We start from the raw sequence: 22,712 nt of genomic DNA, 5'->3' as shown, positions 1-22,712 counted from the left end.
AATGGAATTGGACAGGGCACAGCTCAGGTCACCAGCATGGCAAACAGTCAATTTCAACCTAACTCAATGGGCAGGGCACTTGTAGACAGAATTTGTGTTAAATGTCTAAGATTCTCCAAGAAATTTGATTGAAATGGCACAATGTTTTCATGGTAACATCCACTCACTTACCTTAGGTTTAGGTCTTGATCTATTTGACAGACAAATGCGCAAGAGACCATGTACTGCTTGTTTTGATTTTACTTGCATTATGTAGGCATGGGAAGGAAACATGTTCTGTACACCGCAGTAGGCCTGAAAAAGATTTAAAAAATGGATGGGGTGAAGTGTGGTTAAACTTCTAAGTAATGGCTTCTTTAGTGATTTCTCCCAACATTTCTTATTCTTCCATGCTGACAATGTCCTAAGCTTCTCTAATAATTTCCTTAATTGAACCCCCACTCCAGAAAAAGACAATCCTAAATCATTTTCAGAGTAACCGTCACTAATATCCTCTACACAATCCCCCAATCACCATCTCCAAAGTACCTTCCCATCTGACTGACAATCCAAGTATCTCCCCTCCACACCTCCCAGATCATCCTTTTCCTGCAATCATCTTCAGCCACTATTGTCTTCTCCTCTTGCGATTATCTCAGGTACATTGCATCTTCTCGGCTTTTGCACTTCCCTGCACTTAAAAGGCAGATGTCCAGCTCATTTTAAAAAAGTGATGTTGACTAATCAACCAGATAATGCAGAAGTAGGTGGTTTGGCAGAAGTGGCCAGCGAACATCAGTGTACATGTGAATCCTGATTCCATCTCTTTGGATGAAGTCACCAGGAATAAGCATAAGGATGGAGAAGGAAGCCACAGACAGACATTTGGGAAAATCCCAAGATATTGATTTTGGAGCATAAAAGGAAATTTATGATAACAAAACTGTGATGTTATGGTGAACTGGATAAGAAAGAGATTGGAGGAAGATGGCAGACTTGGTCAAAAGCTGCAGAATGTTTATGGAGGGAAATAGATGCATCATGGTTGTGGCCATAGAGAATGCCAAATGTCTTTGGTTTTTTAGGGTACGGTGCAGACTCTTTGAAGCAATCATATACACCCAGTGCCTGCTTTATTTGGTACACCTGTACACCTGCTCGTTAATGCAAATATCTAATCAATCAATCATGTGGCAGCAACTCAATCATAAAAGCATGCAAACATGGTCAAGAAGTTCAGTTGTTGTTCAGGGCGAACATCAGAATGGGAAAGAAATATGATCTAAATGACTTTGATTGTGGAATGATTGTTGGTGCCAGACAGGGTGATTTGAGTATCTCATGAACTGACTGCTAGTCTCCAGGAATTTTCATGCATTCCCTAGATATTAAGATTTTCCTTGCTAGTGGTGAGATAAAACATAGAACAGTTTCTAGAATTTACAAAGAAAGGTGCGATAAACAAAAAGCATCCAATGAGTGGCAGTTCTGTGGGTGTAAATGCCTTATGAGGTCAAAGCAGAATGGCCAGCCTGGTTCAAGCTGATAAGAAGGCAACAATAACTCAAATAACCATGTGTTACAACAGTTGGTGTGCAGAAGAGCATCTCTGAATGCACAACATGTCAAACCTTGAAGTGGATGGACTACAGCAGCAGAAGACTACACCGGGTTTGAATCTTGTACCTGATAAAGTTGCCACTGAGTGTATTTAAACCACCATACACAACAGTAGTATTGTTCCTTTAAACCTAAATGTATTAATTCAGCCAAACTTTGAATAAGTGGGCAAGGAAAAATTTGGATGGGTTTTAAAATATGAAGTGTGATATATTGTACATGTCACCATCAGAGTGGTTGAACCAGATGTATCTCATGAACTTTAAATCTGAAAGTTATTGTCTGAATGAACATATGAAAACCAATATAGTATCCCGCATTATGAATTTTGGTGAAGAATTTATGGTAATCAGCGTGAAAGCTAAGCTGCTCAATCTGTACTTCCATGAAACGGCAAATTTAGCAAAACCTGATGGTTTAGGTCTGAAGGAAACTGGAAGCAGAAAAAGGAGAATAAGATTATTTCCATAGTTGAGTGTAGATAGGGAGGAGACTGTACAGAACCACGGTGAAAAAAGGGAGATGAAATTTGGCAGGGCAATGATTTGCTGCAGAGTTAGGTAATTGCAGAAAATGTTTCACAAAATCCAAAGGCATTTTAAGAATTAACATTCAGAGAAAATTTACCATGGTGTGAAATCAGATATCAGAATATGTTTCTGAGAATCAGGAGTGTTTTAAAATAATTTTGGAGGTTGGAAGAATGAGCAATTACTGAGATATTAATTGCTATAATATTTTATCTAGTTATGTAAGATTTAGTCTTTGTGATTTATTTTTAGGTAAGTTAAAAAGAATGATATTGCTGTCCATTTGTGTCCACTCTCAAACACAGTAAGCAGTATTCTGATTCATCCAGCTGTTATTGTAACCCAAGATCAAAAGAGGAGAAATATTTTTACTACTTCTGTCGTTAATTGAAAGTTAGAATAAATTCCTTGTAATTAGAAGGAACGCAAGTGAGTACATCATGCTGAAGATGATAAATTAGTGAAATAAACAATTAAATAAAGCTTAGTAACTATTTTAACTAATTAAATATGGGTAATATTAGCTTAGCCTGCCTGTTGTCCACTGTCAGGACCTGTACAATATTGGTTTTACATTCAACCTGAATTAAACTGTCAGTTAAATCAATGGTGAGCAATACTGAGTGAGTCATAAATCCCAGGGTTTCAGCTATTCCATAGCTTCCCACTTGCAAGGTAGGTTAAATTAATGCTTCACAATTCCAGGAATTCAACTTCTTTGCTCTTCTATCATTTCAAGGTTACATAAAATTTCATTGCAAAAATCAGACTGTTCAGAACAATGTTTTAAAAGCTGACAGTGCTCTTGTCCACTGTTCATCTGTTGTTATATTAGGATGAAACATGATTGGAGATAGTTCTATTGCTCTTGGCCCCTGCTGAGAACCAATTTAAGTTCAGCAGAACAGAAGATGAAAATGTTTTCTTCCAGCACTCGGATGATTGTGATGGCTATAAATTAATTTATTTTTGATAGTCCCAATCTTCGAAGTCAGCACAGCTTCTATCAATCCAAAGCATTGTAGCTGACTTGATAGTGTAAGACCCCAAAGACCTATCTCCAAGAGGCTGAAATGCTGTATTGATTGGTACAGCAGGATGCCATTCAGAAGTTTGTGTTGAGGCAAATCACTGAAGCAGAGCTATGAATAAAATGGTGTTAGTTTTCAATTGAAACATCATTGTTTGAAATAAGGATGTCTTTGTAGTTAATAGCATTAGATGCCATCCTTTCTGGAATTCAATACATTCCAACTTCATTTACAAATGTGAGAAGATGGTATTTGTAAAGAGTAGTTGCCTTGATTTTAAATGGCAGTAAGTTCAGAAAAAGTGCTTTCCTGCAGATGTTTCATACAGCTCAATGAAATATTCATGTACAAATACAATTTGCAAAATATTGTCACTGCTGTGACATTTGTTAATTGAATATTATTACGATTTGTGTTGCTCCTGTTGTGTGCTGATATCTAGTTGCTCTGCTTTGAAGGATTGAGAGACATGCTGCAGATTATTGCAAGTCAGTGGCAGGAACTACAGAGGCAAATCAAACGCCAGCACAGTTGGATTCTTGGAGCCCTGGACATAATCAAAGCGGAGATATTGGCAACTGATGTGACTGCACATGATTTAGAAGGTTCTGCAAGCCCCAAGGTAAGTTGGTTCAATTTGTCAATTATGTAAAACAATTTACAGAAGACTTCAGCTGTATAACATCTTGTTACATTTTGGCTCTCTTGTAAAAACAAAAGGTTAGGACATTTTAGAAAAAGAAGCAATGTGACAGACAATTTCCACAAATAAGGACAAGTATAATCATTATTTCACACAACATCTCATTTGGATGCCGAACATTGTAGAGGTGCTATTGACGTCATAAGGTGAGATCATAAAATTTCAAACAATTTATAAGAGGCATATTTCACCACATCTTTCAGGTGTATTATTATACAGAGTCTTAGAAAAGTACAGCTCAGAAACAAACTCTTCAGCCCATCTACTCAGTACTGGACAATTTAAAACTGCCTATTTTGTATTGTGCACATCAGTGGATTTAATTTTTCCCTATCTCCTGCTCTTATGAAAAGAAATTTAAAATAAGAAATTTATTTTTACAGCAACCTTCTTATCCTTAGTTGTTCTTGTTCATGTGCATGTATTGAAAAAGGTGAGCACGTGGGTGCAAGTGGCTAGGAATACAAATGGTAATTTTGATGTTTATTGTAAAAGGGTTGGAGTTCAGAAATAAGAACATATTGTTAAAATTCCACAGGGTACCAGTGAGGCTGCACCTGGAGTTCCACGCATAGTTTTGGTATCGTTATTTCAGATCAAATATACTGGCTTTAGAGCCTGTCTGTGGTAAACCATGTACAAACGCTTGTATATAGATTGTAACTGGGTTACCTGTCTGGACACGCCCCTCTGCTGACTGCTCCTGTGGCTCCTCCCCCAGACCCCTGAACAAAAGCGATTGTGCCACTGCTCCTCCCTCAGTCCAGGACAGACACAGCATGGACGAGGACCCATTTTACTGTTACTAAAAGCCTTTCAGTATTTACCCTACTTCCAGTCTTTTGGAGTAATTGATAGTGCATCACTGTCCAAAACAGATGCACTAGGAAAATTCCTGGTCATTTGGGAATGAAATAGATTGCCCATCATGAGTGACTAAAGAAATTAGATCTATATTCAATCGAGATTAAAAGAATGACAGGTAATCTCATTGAAACATTTAAAATCCTAAGGGGGTATGACAGGATTGATGTCAAGATGTTTCTGCTAGTGGGTGAATCTCAAATGAGGGAATGAGGGTAGGGGGCAGTTCCTTAAAGCTGAGGTGCATGGGATTATCTTCCGTCGAAGAGGGTTGGATCTCTGGAATTTTCTACCCTGGGGGTCATGGAGGCTAGATCACTGTGGTAGGTAAGGTTTTGAAAGACCTGGGGATTGTGGACTTCTGGAAATAGTAAAGAAAGGAAGAGTCCTGGGTCAGATCAGTCTTCATATTGAGTAGCAGAGCAGACCTGAGGAGTCCAGCTTTTATTTCGGCTCCTATTTTTAAAATTTTTTTTGTTCTTAACACTGTGATACCACTATTTTCTTTTGCTATTTCATCTCTAGATTTCCTTTTTATATATTATCTCTTCAATGCTAGTTAACTGGGAGTAAACAGAAAGTTGTAGTAATTCTCAGTGATTTTAAGGTTTTTAGTAACTGTTAATTCTGTGTAATATAATCAGTGCAAGTACACTTCCTGTTGATGAGAGATTTCCCAGTTTTCCTTTGAATGATGTTGATTAATTATCACAAAGTTACCATAAGAGAAACTGGTTTCTTTTCACTAGAGAAAGTTCTTGACTCTGAGGAGACTTGATAGAGACTGTTGGACGTATGCAATTTATGAATTCAAAAATATGGTACTTAACCTAACAGGGTATCATTTTGAATACTAGCTAATCTTTTGGCCTCTGTCAGGGATATTGCCATATTTATTTAGACTGTGTTCACTCAAGTTAAGCAAATGAAATTTGCTTTTCTGAGGAATCAGTGATAATTTTTATAATACACACAAAATGCTGAAGGAACTCAGCAAGTCATAGAACCTGTAGCATAGACATCTACAGCATATTACAGGCCCTTCAGCCCACAATGTTGTGCTGACCATGTAATCTACTCTAGAAACTGTCTAGAATTTCCCTACTGCATAGCCCTCTATTTTTCTAATGTCCATGTACCTATCTAAGAATCTCTTAATGGACCCTATTGTATCCACCTCTACCACTGTCGCCAGCAGTGTATTCCATGCACCCACCACTCTCTGTGTGAAAAACTTACCCCTGACATCCCCCTTATACATACTTCCAAGCACCTTAAAACTATGCCCCCTCGTGTTAGCCACTTCAGCCCTGGGAAAAAGCCTCTGGCTATCCACATGATCAATGCCCCTCATCATCTTATACACCTCTATCAGGTCAGCTCTCATCCTCCATTGCTCCAAGGAGAAAAGGCCAAGTTCACTCAACCTATTCTCATAAGGCATGCTCTCCAATCCAGGCAACATCCTTGTAAATCTCCTCTGCATTCTCTCTATAGTATTCACATCCTTCCTGTAGTGAGGTGACCAGAGCTGAACATAATACTCCAACTGGGGTCTAACCACGGTCTTATATAACTGTAACATTACTTCATGGCTCCTGAACTCAATCCCATAGTTAACGAAGCACACCATACGCCTTCTGTCAACACTGTCAACCTGCACAGCAGCTTTGGATATCTTATGGACACAGACCCCAAGATCTCTCTTATTCTCCACACCGCCAAGAATCTTACAATTAATATTGAATTGCATTGACTTTATTACTTACATCCTTCATATACAGGAGGAGTAAAAACCTTTACGTTACATCTCGGTCTAAATGTGCAATGTGCAATTTATAGTAATTTATAATAAATATTATGTACAACAGGATAGTCAATATAATGTAGAAATACAGTTGTGTCAGCATGAATTAAGCAGTCTGATGGCCTGGTGGAAGAAGCTGTCTCGGAGCCTGTTGGTCCTGGCTTTTATGCTGCGGTACCGTTTTCCAGATGGTAGCAGCTGGAACAGTTTGTGGTTGGGATGACTTGGGTCCCTAGTGATCCTTCAGGCCCTTCTTACACAGCTATCTTTGTAAATGTCCTGAATAGTGGGAAGTTCACATGTACAGATGCCCTGGGCTGTCCGTACCACTCTCTACAGAGTCCTGTGATTGAGGGAAGTACAGTTCCCATGCCAGGCAGTGATGCAGCCAGTCAGGATGCTCTCAATTGTGCCCTGTAGAAAATTCTTAGAATTTGGGGGGCCATACCAAACTTCTTCAACTGCGTGAGGTGAAAGAGGTGATATTGTGGCTTTTTCATCACACAACTGGTATGTACAGACCACGTGAGATCCTCCGTGATGTGCATGCCAAGGAACTTAAAGCTATTCACCCTCTCAACCCCAGATCCATTGATATCAAAAGGGGTGAGCCTGTCTCCATTCCTCCTGTAGCCCACAACCAGCTCCTTTGTTCTTGTGACATTGAGGGAGTGTCATGGTCCGGATCGGGGTCCCTTTAAATTTACCTTGTTTATGTTACGATCCGGACCGTTGATTCCCTGTTTTCCCTTGTCCCTCGGCTTTGGTGATTAGAGGCAATTAACACTCAGCTGAACCGGTAGTTTATAGTCTCTGGCTTTCAGCCATTCGGCGCGGGAGCGTCTGCAAAGCCACGGCGTGCCAATGTCATCTGGCCGGAGCAAGCGTTGTCTCCGCCCGAAGCAAGTGCCGGTAATTCGCCTTTCCTCACCGGAGCAACCCTGTCCAGTTCCTCACCAAAGCGAGCCTGCAAAGTTTCCTCACTGAGGTGGGTCCGTCAGTTAACCCGCCGAAGGGAATCAAGAACCGCTGTCTACTGTTCCCGGGCCAAATCGAGAGCTCACCACTACCCGGAAGCTCCAAGTCAAGTCCTGGCTCCGGGGGCATTCAAGTACCAAGTCAAGTCCTGGCCCTGGCGGCTTCCCAGTTCCGAGTCAAGTCCTGGTCCTGGCGGTCTGTGATTCCTGTCCTACCCCGCTGTCTATATCCCTTCTCTGTCCCCTCGCCTCTAGCCCTCGTCTGAAGCCCTCGCCTGCACTTCGGTCTAGTTCTATCACCGGAGCTAGATAGGTACTGTCTGGTGTGCTTTTGTGTTGTTTTGTCTTGTCCTCACCTCCATGGGGTAGGTCTGGCTGTCTTGCCATTGCCCCGCGGGGTGTCATGTCTTGTCTGGTCCTCGCCTCTGTGGGGTAAGTCAGGCCGTCTTGCCATTGCCCCGTGGAGGGTCATGAGTCCCGGCCCTATGTCCTGTACCCAAGGAAGGGTCCCGGCTCTCTGTTCTGTGTGTGAGTACCGGCCCTATGTCCTGTACCCAAGGAAGGGTCCCGGCTCTCTGTTCTGTGTGTGAGTCCCGGCCCAAAGTGCGCATGCGCCAGTCGTGCATACAGCCTGGTACAGCCGTTCCGATCTATTCTTACTTTCTTCTTCTTACTTTTTAATTTACGTTATTTTTGGGTTTTTTTTCTCACGGTAATACATCGAAGCTGCACCCTCTCTAACATGCTGGTAGAGAGAGTTTTATTTGGGTTTTCTTTAGCGCTGGAAATGGTTACATCCTGACACGCGGGACAGAAGCAAGGTCACATTGTGTATCCCACGGACCAGCAAAGACCGGCCGGCTTAGCGAACAGAGCGGTGGACACCCCTGCTGAAATCCGAAGGAAAACACACAGAGGGGGATCACAAAGCGGAGGAAAGAGGACCGGGTCGAGACAACAGAGTCTTTTGGAGAAGAGGAGTTCGGTGGGTAATACCGTTCCGGCTGATCGGAAGTGCACCGAGAGCGGTAAGCGTAAAGGAATTGGGTGCTTACTGATCTGGCTAACAACGGATGGTGCAATCTGGGGCATATTACGATCAAGGAACGTGTTTGCAGACTGGATATTGAACTTTTTACCGTTGGACTTCGGCCACATTCCACCGTGATACAACACTTGGCGGCACGGGAGGTCGTTCCTGCCTGTGGCCATTGAACGTGCAGCTCCTCCCATGGCGGGTCAGACACCCTGAGCCAATAGACTGGTCCTGGACTTATTTTCCATCTGGCATAGTTTGCATTTTGGTGTTTGATTGTTGGGGTTTTTTGTATTGCTATATTTACGCTCTATTCTTGGTTGGTGCGGCTGTAACGAAACCAAATTTCCCTCGGGATTAATAAAGTATATCTATCTATCTATCTATCCAAGGAGGGGTCCCGACTCTGTGTTCTGTGTATGTGTGGATGGTTCCATGTACCTGCTCTCTCGAGACCGAGGCTCTGTTTTCCATGTTCCTCCTCTCCCTAGCCCATGTCATGTCCATGCCTGGTTTTGGGGTCCGAGCCCGAGGCAAGACCCAGGTACTGGGTCCTTGCCCAGTCTCTGGCTCGGAGTCCATACCCTAGCCTCTTCATGTCTCCTCTAGTTCTGGGAGCCAATTCCGAGTCCAAGCCCGGACCCTTGGTCCCAGCCTAGTCGTAGTCCTTGTCCTGTTTGTTATTTCTCCTTCTGCTTTGCTCTCCTGGTACCAAACAATAAACTAAATCTAATTAACCTCACAAGATGTCTCTTGCATTTGGGTCCACCCTTGCTCCCAATGCCCCACCATTGTGACAGGGAGAGGTTGTTTTCTTGACACCACTGTGTCAGGGTGATGACTTCTTCCCTGCAGGCCACCTTGTTATTATCTGAGATTAGGCCAATCAGTGTAGTGTCATCAGCAAATTTAATTAGCAGATTAGAGCTGTGGGTGGTGACACAGTCATGGGTATACAGGGAGTAAAGGAGGGGGCTTAGGACACAGCCCTGAGGGGAACCTGTGTTGAGGGTCAGAGGGACAGAGGTGAGGGAGCCCACTCTCACCACCTGCTGGTGAACTGACAGGAAGTCCAGAATCCAGCTACACAAGGCAGGGTGAAGGCCGAGATCTCTGAGCTTCTTGTCGAGCCTGGAGGGAATTATGGTGCTGAATGCTGAACTGTAGTTCAAGAACAGCATTCTCACATAAGCATCCTTCTGCAGATGTGTAAGGACGGTGTGTAGAGCTATGGCAATTGCATCATCCGTCAATCGATTGTGTCATAAGGCGAACTGTAGGGGGTCCAGTGTGGGTGATAGCAAGCTGCAGATGTAGTCCTTGACCAGCCTCTCAAAGCATCTGCTTATTATTGAAATGAATGCAACAGGATACCAGCTGTTCAGACATGTAACCTTGGTCTTTTTAGATACAGGGACAATGGTGGATGTTTTGAAGCAGGAGGGCACTCTACACTGGAAGAGGGAGAGATTAAAAATGTCTGTAAACACACCTGCCAGTTGTGCTGTGCACACTCTGAGTACCCACCCTGGGATGCCGTCCAGTCCTGCAGCCTTGCGACTGTCCACTCATTGGAAACACCTGCGTACTTCAGCCTCAGAGATGACCAAGGTGCCAGTCACATCATCTGAAGGTCTCCTCAGGGGCTCAGTGTTAGCAACATCAAATCAAGCACAAAAAGGGTTTAGCTCGTCTGGGAGAGAGGCATCGATGTTGGAAACCCCCCCTGCGTTTAGCTTTGAAGTCTGTGATGGTGCACAGACCTTGCCATAAGCTGCGTGTGTTGTTGGTGGAAAGTTCAGTCTGGATCTTGTCCCTGTATTTTTGTTTTGCTGCCTTGATGGCTTTGCACAGATTGTAGCTACATTTTTTGAGTTCCTGTTGGTCACCGGCAACGTAAGCTCTGTGTCGCGCAGTAAGTGCTGCTCACACGGAACTGCTGATCCAGGGTTTCTGGTTTGGATAGACCCTGACCAATTTCTGTGGGACAACATCTTTGAGGCTGTTCTGGATGGAACTTGTGACCTCATCCGTGAACTCGGAGACATCCTCATCATGGAAAACATTCCATTTGACGTCATCAAAGCAGTCTTGTAGCATGGAGACTGATTGGTCGGACCAATAGTGGACGGTTTTAACTATGGCCGCCTCTTGTTTCAGCTTCTGCTTGTACCTCAGCAGCAGCAAGATGGAGGAGTCATCTGATTTTCAGAGAGACTTCAGTCAGCGATGCTCTATTAAAGTCACCGGCAACAATAAGGGCAGCTCCGGGTGTGCTGTCTCCAGGGTGCTGATGGTCTCGTACAGTTCCTTGAGAGCCAGGTCAGTACCAACCTGTGGTGGAATATACACAGCTGTGATAATAACAACCGTGAACTCCCTCGGTGACCAGAAAGGTCTACACAGCAGCACCAGGTACTCCAGATCTGGGGAACAAAAGGATTTGAGGGCATGCACGTTCCAGGAGTCACACCAAGCATTATTGACCATGAAGCATACCTCACCTCCTTTACCCTTCCCAGAGAGATTTTTTGACCTGTCCACCCGAAACAGGGAGAACCCAGAAGGCTCGATGGCGTGATCCGGTATCTTGTCTGTCAGCCAGGTCTCCACGAAGCACAAAATGTTATATTCCTTTGTTTCCCGCTGGTAGGAGATTCTGGCTGTCAGTTCACACAGCTTGTTGTCTAGAGATTGAACATTAGCCAGGAGTATGCAAGGGAGCGGTGGCTGATTAGCACGCCGCCTCAACTCAGCAGGACGCCGGCCCTTCTCCCTGGCCCCTTGCGCCACTTCCAAGGTAGTGGCGGTGTAATAAATGAGCCTGCCATGATCACGTAAGCAGAGGCTCCCAGTGTAGAAAAGTCAGCACATAGTGGGTAAATGCTGTCTTCTTGATGTTCAGAAGAGTCAGCCTATCATATCCGACGTGACTATCAGCTACTTGAACAAGAAATGTGAAGGAAATCACAGAAATTAGCAGTACACTGTAAAGTTGGGACGGAGCTCGCAGCTCGGCCACTGTACATGGCGCCATTCTGCCTTCAGATTTGACCCTCCAAAATAAACCACTTCACACTTATCTGGGTTGAACTCCATCTGCCCTGTTCTGCATCCTAAAGATGTCCCGCTATAGCCTCTGACACCCCTGCAGACTGTCTACAACACTCCCAACCTTTGTGTCACAAAGGTCAGGCAGCATTGATGGAGAGCAATAAACAGTCAACATTTCAGACAGGGATCCTTCATCGGGACTGGAAAGGAAAAGGGAAGCAGCCAGAATAAGAAGGTGGGGGGTTGGTAGGAATACAAGCTGTCAGGTGAGGGGTAAGGTGGGTGGGTGGGGAAGGGGAGATGAAGTAAAATGCTGGGAGCTGAGAGGTAGAGGAGATGAAGGGGTGAAGGAGAAGGCATCTGAAAGGGGAGACAGTAAACCATGGAAGCCAGAGGAACACCAGATGGAAGTGTTAGGCAGATGAGGAGGAGAGAATGGGTGAGAGGCAAAACAGACTGGAGAATGGAAAAAGAGAGAAGAGGGAGCAGGTAATCTAGAGAAACTGGTGTTTATACCATCAAGTTGGAGGCTATCCAGGTGGAACATGAGCTGCACCAACCTTTGCTCTGAGCAGGAAATTTTTACACGGCCTGGAAACTGCATGGCATTTTAATTTTTTTTGTAATATGCATACTATGATTACTTAGGATGAAAATTGAAAAATGACGTGCTTTTGATTTTATTTATTAATTGAAGGGTATACTGAAATACAGTGCAACAAAGAAAATCATTTACATTTTATAAACTTTTTCTCATCTGTCTTTATTACAAATCCATTATCTATAAACACCATCCAGATTAATTTTGCATCCAGATGAAAGATACATCTTAATCCTAATTAGATCATCCAACTGTTCCACTTCTAGTCTGTTTCTGGATTCACGTTTAGTTGAATTCATCAGATTGAATCCACGTTTGCAGTCAGCATCAGAAGCTTGAAATGTTCCAACGATGTCAACAAGAATTGGCAGTTCTTCAGATTCTTCATTTCTAAGCATGTAGTTCAATATATCAATGAATGTCTTAATTGAACCATTCTTAACTTCCTTACAAATGACAAATTTGAAATGACCGTATTTCTGCGATATTTTTGAGGCAACATTTTCGTCATATCTCTTAATAGTAACTAAGTACTTTTTTTGTCAGTCGTACTACATTCTCTTTCCAAATTCAAAATTGGTTGTGTTTGTAGTCGCAGCAGGATCAAAAGCTTGCCATTCTCTTACCACATCGTCAGGGAATCTAGTATCCAAGTGATTACGCACATGTTGAACGAATTGAATAATAGGTGCAATATCGACATCAGAACTTATAGATGCAATTAGATCGTTCATTTTGTCACCCTGATAAATGGAATCATCAAGTCATTGTGACCGAACATGTTAATTTTTGGTTTTGCATGCTGCAATGCTTCAATTGTATTCAAACAACTTTTCTGAAGCAAGTTAGAAAACGGATGCCAGATCTTCTAAAATATCGTTAAGGACAGTTAATGTTACTGGATATTGTGGGTTGGTCAAAATCTTCAGGCAGCAGATTTATGGATTGTATTCATTAATTACAGGGTATTTCACAATTATATTAACATTGATTTTAAAATTATATTAGCATAATTCAAAATCATATTAACATAATTTCAAAATTGTATTAACATTATATGAAAAATTCTAACAGTGTGACAACAAAGGCTGTGTGTGTGGGAGCGTTTCAGTTTCCATGCGGCAGTACAACTGTGTTCTTAGAGGGAACAGTGTTCCAATGTGAGTGTAGCTTAAATTTTTTTTAAGTTTCTTTTGTATATTTAATCTTGTGACCAAAAAATGGAAACTGTTCCTTTTTAAAAGCAGTAACCAATTCCACTTGATGTTAACTTTTTTGTTTAGCAGTGATGGGTGAAGCCAACAGAATTGTTTTAAAAAAAAGGAGCAACAGGGCTTTCCTAATTTGAGTATATTTTCTTTCTGAAGCCTTCAAACAATTTCTGTGGCTACTTCTCATGTTGAGGAAATGAAGTTATTATAAAAACAACAGACTATTTTATGAATGAGCTATTATATCTTGCTTATATAAATGCCAAAGAACTCCTTATTAAAGATATTTCTATTTCTGACATATTTGATGCTATCAATTTGGACCTTACCCAACACTGTTAATCAACCACTTATTGTTCAAATTTCTAACCAAAATGTTATTTTGTTCATTGTCGACTATCTTGTCAGAACATTCCTCTTGATTTGTAGCCCACTGAGTGAAGAAATGAATCTTTATCTCAGCCCTGAGCCAGACATCCCTTAATCTGTTTTTTAATCCCAAAATTTCCAATCCCCGGAAACAAGCCTCCAGAGTTTACCCGGCAAATCTCATATGAAACTCTGCATACTTCACCAAGATTACCTCTTTCCTTTAAACTTATAAGAAGTATTGACCTAGTTTCCATAGAATCTTGCTGTAGAACAGTCCCATCTTCCTTGTAAATAGCCCAGTGAATCTTTGTTGCGCAATTTCTCTTCTATCATCTTTCATCCATTTTAATTACAAACCAAAATACTGTTTATAGGGATAGGCTTTATATAGCGTTCATCTGCACAAGCTTCTTCGTTAATTCCAAGCAGAGATCAAACACGAGCGTGCCAGCATATTTAGACACCACTATATGGTTATTTGAATTGTCTTCTCTGGAGTGCATATCTGCATATTTGCTCTTTGTTACGTCAAGTTTTATCAGGAAATAGCTTATTAAAAAAGTTTCCATCGGCAAACTGACATGATGAACACTTCACAACAGTTCATTTTACCAAGCTGAAATGGTAAGTTGACTTCAATTGTAAAAGTGCCAGGTATTTATAACATGAACTTTGAGCCTGAGATCCAAAATATTTTTGAAACTGTGCTATATTGGGTGTATACCTTAAAGAACTAAGATTTCCAGAGATTCATTGGTCTATGACTCCTGATCCCTTGCTGTATCAACCATTGCTGTTAGCTCTTGTCTCCCTTCAATGAAGATGCTGATTGGCGATTTTAGCCTTGCTACTTGCTTCAATGAACAACAATGCAGAAGAACATGCAGGCGCTACGGTGGCAGAGACATTAACCTTTTAAAATATCTGAGTTAATAGGCTATTAGCATAGCTGGGGTAAAAAAGAACACAACTTCATACTAATACAATAAATGTTTCTGAACTTATGTTATCCAATGGGTTGAATCAAGGTGGGCTGTCTGGCACTTCTAAAGAGATCTGCTTCCATTCAGACACTGCGAGTTAAAAACATCCCAGTATTGTGTGGCCTTACCATTGGTCCCAGCTGAGCTAAGTGACATATGTAAGGGATTCCTAACATGAAGATTGGGTAGAAAAAGATAAATTAATTTTTTTTATTTTCCCCTTACTTTTGTTATTTGTAATTCTTTATTAACATTTTAATCTTCTAATAAAATACATTTATTTTTGATTTAACACATTTTAAATAATTTAAAACCATTTTAATTGTTTTTAGTCATGAAAGACATTTGACTCTCAGACTTTGACAAAAGATAACAACTGATCCAAAACCTTGCCTCTTACCAAAAGCTGTAAGGCAAATACAGGGCTGAGGATTTAAATGGTATCCTGCCGCTACCTCAGGCCCAATCTCCACTGAGGTCTTGGTGTGCCTCCAAAATCCACTCAGGCTGACTGCACCCTCATATCTGAACCAGATTAGTACAGGCAAGGGACGAACATGGCAAGCAAGTAAAGGGAGTGAACTGAATTGGTCTAATGTAATTCCCAGTCCTTTATAAATTCAGAATTAGTTTGCCTGTAATTACTCTATGAATTAAAATAGTATTTACAGGGCCACTGGGGAAGGAAGATGAAGCATTCATTTAGATGGTTGACTTTCCCCTTCCCCCAAACCAATAGATTGCATTAATTGCTGTAATCACTCACCATTTCATCATGATTTAGCTTTTCTCTCTAGTCTGTCACATTTTTTTCAGATAAGGTAAATGTAATAATGTTTTCACTATTACCCTTAAATCTGCCAAAGATTTCATGGAACAAATCCATCTTCCAAACAAACATTCAGCTGACACACTAATGATGATAAATTAAAGGCAATAGAGGAACCAGCTGAAAATTTATTGATACTATTTAATGTTTCCATAACTGAAAACATAATTGTGTCTTTAATCAACCCCTACAATATAATGTTTAAATGTGATCGGTTAATTTTATTTTTTTTTAAATCTAACTACCACAAATCACCCTCATTTGCAAAATTATCCATTATATGGTTAGTTGCAGAAAATTAACAAAGAAGAATGGCAGGGCTCTGTTGCTACATAATATCATGAATATTATTTGGGGGTGAGAAATTGCATCCCTAGTGCTCGCCATTCAATGGCTAAAGTGGCATTTGATGTGTGCACACACGCGTGCACACACACACACACACACACACACACACACACGCACACGCACTTTGGCCATTTGCCTCAGATCATACTGATTTGACACCAAATGTCTGGTTTCAACTCTCCAAGTGCCACTCTCTGAGAGTTATAAGACCTTACAACAAGGAAACAGGCCCTTTCAACAAGATACTGTATGCACAGAAAACATATCCCTCTGATTGCATACCACATCCCCTTGAAATCAAAACTAGAATGCCATTAACTTTCCTGATTTCTTACTGCATGCATATACCATTTTTTAATGTTTCATGTTGAAGCTCTCACAATTTGTGCTTCAAATTTCTGCAGTTCTTTCTCTATTTAAATATTACCATGTATCATCATACAAATGAACAACTTCTTCTCACATTATTCTTCAATTACCATCTTTTCGTCCATTCACTCAATCTACCAATCTCACTCTGTGAATTTATTTTATCTTTCTCCAAGCTTGCCTCACCCCCCAGCTGCAAATCATGCTTCAGTACAACCATTTATTTCCTCTAAATTTTAGTATATTGTGAACAGTTAAATTTATGCATCCTACTGCTTACAGTTTGCAACTTGACAATGATCTCCTTATCCCTACTCACTGTTTCCTGCTGGTTAGCCAGTCCTCTATCTACAGTAACATATTACCTCCAATTACATGAGCCATGATCTTGCGAAGTAACCTTTTGCCTGTTAACTTGCTGAACGCTTGTTGAAAATCTAAATGAATTACACCTACTGGCCTGCCTTTATTCATGCCGACTACTGAACTCTAATCAATTTGTCAGACCTAATTCTTCCCTTTATGAAGCCATGCTGACCCTGATTGGATTATGAATTTTCAAGTTTTCTTGCCAATTGATTCTATTATTTTCCAATAATAGATGTTGAGTAAAGGAGCCCATTGTTAGCTGCTTTATGCATATTTGATTCAGTGATTACCACTTCTAAACAAGTTTTTATAAGTGAAACCATACCATATTACATAAGATTATAAATATTCATCTTCCCTGTACTCTTTAATTGCTCCAGGAAATGTACCTTCAGTAGTACAGCATGGCTGGTAGGAGCTGAGGAAATTTAATGGTCCACCTGCATCTTCAAGCCCTCTGGTGCAATCCTAACTTTGAAGCTGGCATTCTCTTTTGTTTGATATACTTTATTGATTCCCAGGATGGATTAGATTTTTGTGTGACTATCAGGACTTCCTTCAGTTGCAATGCTTCCGTCTTTTCAGAAGTGTAATATAGCTTTAAGCAGTGCTGGCTAGCTTTAATTGGTACTACTAAATTATGATATTTGACCCCATGCTGATGTGGGAAGCCAATCAAACATGCAGTAAGTGCTGGCTGAAAGCAGAAATTATTATAATAAACGGACAACCTAAAACTGGTATGCTGCTTACATTACATCAAGGAGAGCTGGTTAATTGCCCATCACAAACTCTGCGCTCATTTTTGGAAGCCTTCCAATTTAGTTCCCATTGTCTTATTAGCAGGTCCTACTCAATGTCATGAGTTTTCAGTGAGCCACACAGTTTCATGCTCAAGGATGTTAGCTTTTCTTTTCAGAATGTTTTGGAATAATGCATTGGCATTATTGGAGCAATTAAAATCAAATATCTCCACTTATTGATTGTAGCAACTGGAGGAACATCATTTCTGAAATGTATAAAACTGAAGGTTTGGATATTGGCCTGACTCTCTTGTGAGTATGGTAAATGTGGAATAGGATAAAATAGACAGCAGGAAATCAAAGATATTTGTCTTTTGGGAGCTTTACTTTTGATTACCATGCTATGAAGTGAAGCCAAGTGCTAATGCAGCAACTGGAGTGATAAGGACTTTAATAGATGCATGCCTTTCAGTTCATTATAATGAGTAAAGGCCAGGTTTAAGACAACAAAATAATAACTTCAGAGTACTTTTAAATCATATCATTCAGATTTATGAACCAACATCAAATTAGTAACGCGGCAGCAATGGAAAAGGTATTTATCACAGTGAGCGTAATACAATAAAACAAATAAAATGTGACATCCTCTGGAAATACAGCATTTTTAGAGGAATTGGGATTGATGGAAATTACTGTAAATGGTATCCTTTCACTTTGTATTACAGGTTGGTGCTTATACAGCACAAAAACATTCCACGATTGGTTCCAAGTACTTTCTTAAATTAGAAAGTGTAATTGAACTATTCTTCCTTTGGACCCATTTGTTGAACCCGTGCGTTGAAAGGATTGAAGAAATTAATGAAAACTATAGACGGCGATAAAGCACTTGCTTGTATGTAACAATTGTCACATTCTTGGGATGCCCCAAGATGCATTCCATGCAAAAAAACAGTTATTTTAAAATCTAGTTACTGTTGCAGATGCAACAACTCTGGTTCCAGATCAGGTTCAAAAGCAGTTAATGCAATCTCATATTTTCTTAAAAACTTGGAAGGAGGCCTGTTGGCACATCAAGAGTTTTACAGGAATTTCATCAGTGCTTTTCCTTCACTTTCTGTGTTTCCCTGTAACATATTCTCTCATACATTTCCAATAAAAGCCCCTGATTCTCCCACCAGTTAACTCTACTGGGGGCAATTTATAGTCAAGTAACCCGCCGCCCAGTACTTCATTGGGATGTAGGAGAAAGCCACGATAAACCCACACAGTCACACGGAGAGTGCAACAAGTCCACACTGAGCATCTGGACTCATGATCGAACTGGGACCTTGGATATGCAGGACAGCTGGACTCTGTGCAAAGCCATTGTGCTGCCACATCTGTTTAGATATTGTTGCAAACAGGCCAGGTATTGACTAGGACACCGGACACCTTTCGAATAGCATGACAGCAATTTTTACCTTTGTAATTTGCTTGGCTTAATGCCTCGCTTAGAACAAAGCCTTTGCTTGGTAGCACACCAAAATGTCAGCCAAGATTACATGCTCAAATCACTGAGGGGGTCTCGACACTTAATCCTCTGACAGAGCCTCTAATGCTGTCAGGGAGCCAAAGCAAATACAGTTGGTCGGAACATGTCCAATGTGTTCAGCTGCCTGCTCTCACCAACCATGCCCCCATTCCCAACCCTTCCCCCTACCCCATCACTTCTCCATCCTTTTCTTGTGGTCAGACTACCCTTTTGAGGCCCTACAGGTTTGCTTAAGCAGGAGAACTTTCTGTGTGGAAAATACTGCAAAGTGGAAAAAGCAGCCATTACCCTTCAGCAGTGAGTTCTGAGACCCTCTCTTCAGAATGCTTGCTGTCAAAGGCCTCTGAGCTTCTTTAAATGAACTTAATAAAACTAAACATTAAAAAAATAGAAATTAAGAACTAATAATTTATGTTAAAACATCTTCATGAACTGGAAACTGACTAACACGAGATTCTGCAAATGCTTGAAATCTGAATCAGGTTTAATATCACCGGCATGTGAGCACTGCTCCTTGAAGATGCACAGCCAGCTCCGTCCCCTTCCCTGGTGGCCGCACAGGTGACCCCCGAGGCGTGCAGGCCTGGTGCACGTAACAATCGAGGCCATGCAGCTCCCCCACTATCAGTCTCACCAATGAACCACTGACTCAGACTCATATTATTCTACATCACCACAGTCAAACAAGATCTCGTAATCTTGTTCAAGCATCCAAGCTAATCATTTCCACCATTTGTTGGCATACATACGGCCTCCGCACACTGGCTCTGACACCTTCCTCCCAGGGTGGCTGAAGCAGGCAGCAACATGGTACACAACAAGTCCAGCTCCACCACTGTCGAGCAGCTCACCGGTGGGAGAGACCTGCATGTTCTTGATGACCAGTAGTGTCTTGCAATTGTAAAAAAGATAGACGGGACAAACAATTACTCCTTTGTTTGGGCACACATAGGCTGCTAAGACTGAGCATACCACCATTTTACCAGCGCTTAAAATTTACCAAGTACCTAAAATCTTCAACTGCTGAAGTTCTTCTGGTGAAGGTCCTCTCACAGAACTATTGAGTAGGGATTGCAAGTTTTAGATCTAATGACAATTTAGGACTGGCAATGCATTTCCAAATCTGGATGGTGACCGACTTGGAGATGAACCTGTAGCAGCAATGTTGCCATGCACTTGTTGGCCTTGGCAATAAACATCATGGGTACGAAAGGTGTTGTCCAATTAGCCTGGGTCATTAGCTACAGTGCAATTTGTAAAATGTGTATACAGCTGCCGCTGTGTGACAATGGTGGTGAGAATAAATATTTTGAGGTAGTTAATTGGGTGCCAATTACGCAAGTTGCTTTGCCCTAAGTGACGCCAATCTCCTTGAGATTTGTTTGATGTGCAAGTGGAGCATGTTCCACCACAATCCTCACTTGTGCTGTATTGATAGGGAAAGGACCTTGAGGTGTCAAGATGCTTGTCGCTTGCTTGTTACGTATCCTCAGATCTCTTTAGTCATTGGTTTAAGTGGCTGGTCCACAGTTTTTGATCAATGGAGGCCCCCTGAGCATTGATGGTGGAGGACTCAGTGATGGTAATGACTTTGAATGTCAAGGGTAGGTGGTTAGGTTACAGTTTATTAACTATCTATGAAGTGTATGAGATGCAAAAACTATTATAATTCCAGATATTAAAGCACTTAGTTTGTCTAATAAGTCTGAGCTAATGGGGTTGAATCAAGCTGCTTTGGTTAATTAGCATACAATATCACCAAGAAGAGAAATCATAAACTGAGAGCAGCATATCATCTCACGCCATGGAGCACTCTGAATCATGTAATTCTGGTATTTTTTGATGTATAATATTTCCAATATGCTCCATAGACGACAACAAGGGATGTTTTGCAGTTAAACAGAAAACAGCTGTGCAGTGCCCATCGGTGTACTCTGTTCAATTGCCTGTATGTTGGATTAACCACATGGCACATGAAGTTTCTTGTCATTTCTTTCTGTCCCAAAGCATTGATAACTGGCTTAGAGCTGTTAATAAACAAGGAGAAGTTGCCTATATGGAGTAGTGCTTGAAACATTCAGGATGATAATATTTGCTGATCAGCTGAAGACAAAGAAGAAAAGAAAAAGGGCATTGTTAGTCATATGTTCTTTCTGGGTTTTACTTTATCCTCTATCATTGGGTCAACCATGAGTTGCCTTCTTTCCTTCAAGGGTTCAGACTGACAAGGTTTTGAATAAACATGAGGCACTTGATGGTGGAGTACACAGAACAGACTATTTATTTACAGCATAAATGAACAACCCTTACAGTACAAACATTTCGCCTTGAGTCTTCAATTCCCTGGAGCATCTGACACTTTTTATGCAACCCATTTTCCCTGCTTACATCTGACTATCTTGCAGGCAAGGCTCCGCAACTTTTCAGTTTTTGGTTCCTACCAAAAGAAGTTTGTTGACTTTTACTATTCTATGCAATGGTTAATTAACCTTGACATTTTTGTTTATTACTTATCTGAAAATGATGCAATGATCACTCATGGTCACTGATGTCCATTTTTCTTTGCAGCAACAACTCTCTGTTTTCTCTGATTCCTTGGTGGTCAGTTATGGTTAAACGTTAGCTTGAGGATTAACTCTAAACTCTTGTAAATATCTCGAGTATACTTAGAAAGCCATTTGTGTTTGTCGGGTAGATTATATTTGAGCATTTACTGATGGAGAGAAATTGTCTTCAAGCACAATGTTTCTGTGTTCATTTGAAGTATATAGCTTCATCCTTGAAAAGATTCTGCTAGTTAGGAAATTATAACAAAAAGATGATGAAGGAGAAGCTTTGGCTTTAAAAAGGTATGTTTCCTCATTTAATAGCCAAATGAAAAAAGTTACAAGGATGAAACATTGATTGTTTTCCTCAAAGTTACTCGAATGGTTGCCCAATGAAGCAGTTTTTCATCTCTAGCAGGTCACTGAAAGTCATATTTCCTTCATGATGCAATAAAATACCTATTGCTTGGAGACAAAAGAAGCCTTCAGAAATAATTTCTTCAAAGAAGGGAAATTGAATTGCTGTTTTCTGCGTGAGTGATGAATTTGCTCATGGAAACTACTTGGTGCTCAACAGTGAAGCCATTTGGCCAGCAGACCTAATCTACATATGTTATTTGTCATCCAGTACTTACTCCAAGCAATGGCCATTCACATTCAGTATGAAGCTCTATAGTGTTCCATTTCCGGGGGCTGGCAGCTCACACGATGAAGTAGGACATCTGCCCAATCAAAAGGCATCATCATCAGCCTGTTGTCTATCCCTCTGGGGTCCAATATTATACAGGCCACAAGAGTACGAACCAGACCATTGTTCCCTATATAGTATAAAGAAGGTGATGGATTGAATCCACCATTTTGTTTTCAGCAACTGAGCCAGCAGTGGGAGAGTATCTAAAGAAGCTGCAGTATCAGGGGCCACTTGCAGCAGGTTCCCAGATTATACAGATGTTTACTAGCTTAATATGGGATCATAGGAAATAGAAACAGGAGAATGCTATATGGCCCCTTGAGTTTGCTCCATCTTTCAATAAGATCATGGCTGATCTAATCTATGCTTTAGCATCACTTTCCTGTCTGATCTCACAGCCCTTGATTCTTTGATAATCCCTAAATCCATCTATCTCAGCCTTGAATTATTCCATCATTCAGCTTCAATGCTCTCTGTGGAGGAAAGTGGAGAATTCCAGAGATTCACAGCACTTGAAG

The 22,712-nt window shown here is 41.1% G+C and overlaps 1 protein-coding gene across 5 annotated transcripts in view; it reads left to right on the top strand.

Moving 5' to 3' along the window:
* akap6 (A kinase (PRKA) anchor protein 6) overlaps positions 1 to 22,712 on the top strand; it is a 390,019-nt gene that overhangs the window by 162,469 nt on the left and 204,838 nt on the right. For all 5 annotated transcript variants that reach the window (XM_063050225.1, XM_063050244.1, XM_063050217.1 and 2 more), the window contains one exon: positions 3,619 to 3,782. In XM_063050225.1, the coding sequence (XP_062906295.1) occupies positions 3,619 to 3,782 (164 nt within the window). The remainder of the gene's footprint in view (positions 1 to 3,618; positions 3,783 to 22,712) is intronic.

The sequence above is a fragment of the Mobula hypostoma genome, chromosome 1 (assembly GCF_963921235.1).
Source record: "Mobula hypostoma chromosome 1, sMobHyp1.1, whole genome shotgun sequence".
NCBI lineage: Eukaryota > Metazoa > Chordata > Chondrichthyes > Myliobatiformes > Myliobatidae > Mobula > Mobula hypostoma.
This window is presented reverse-complemented; position numbering and strand designations above follow the sequence as displayed.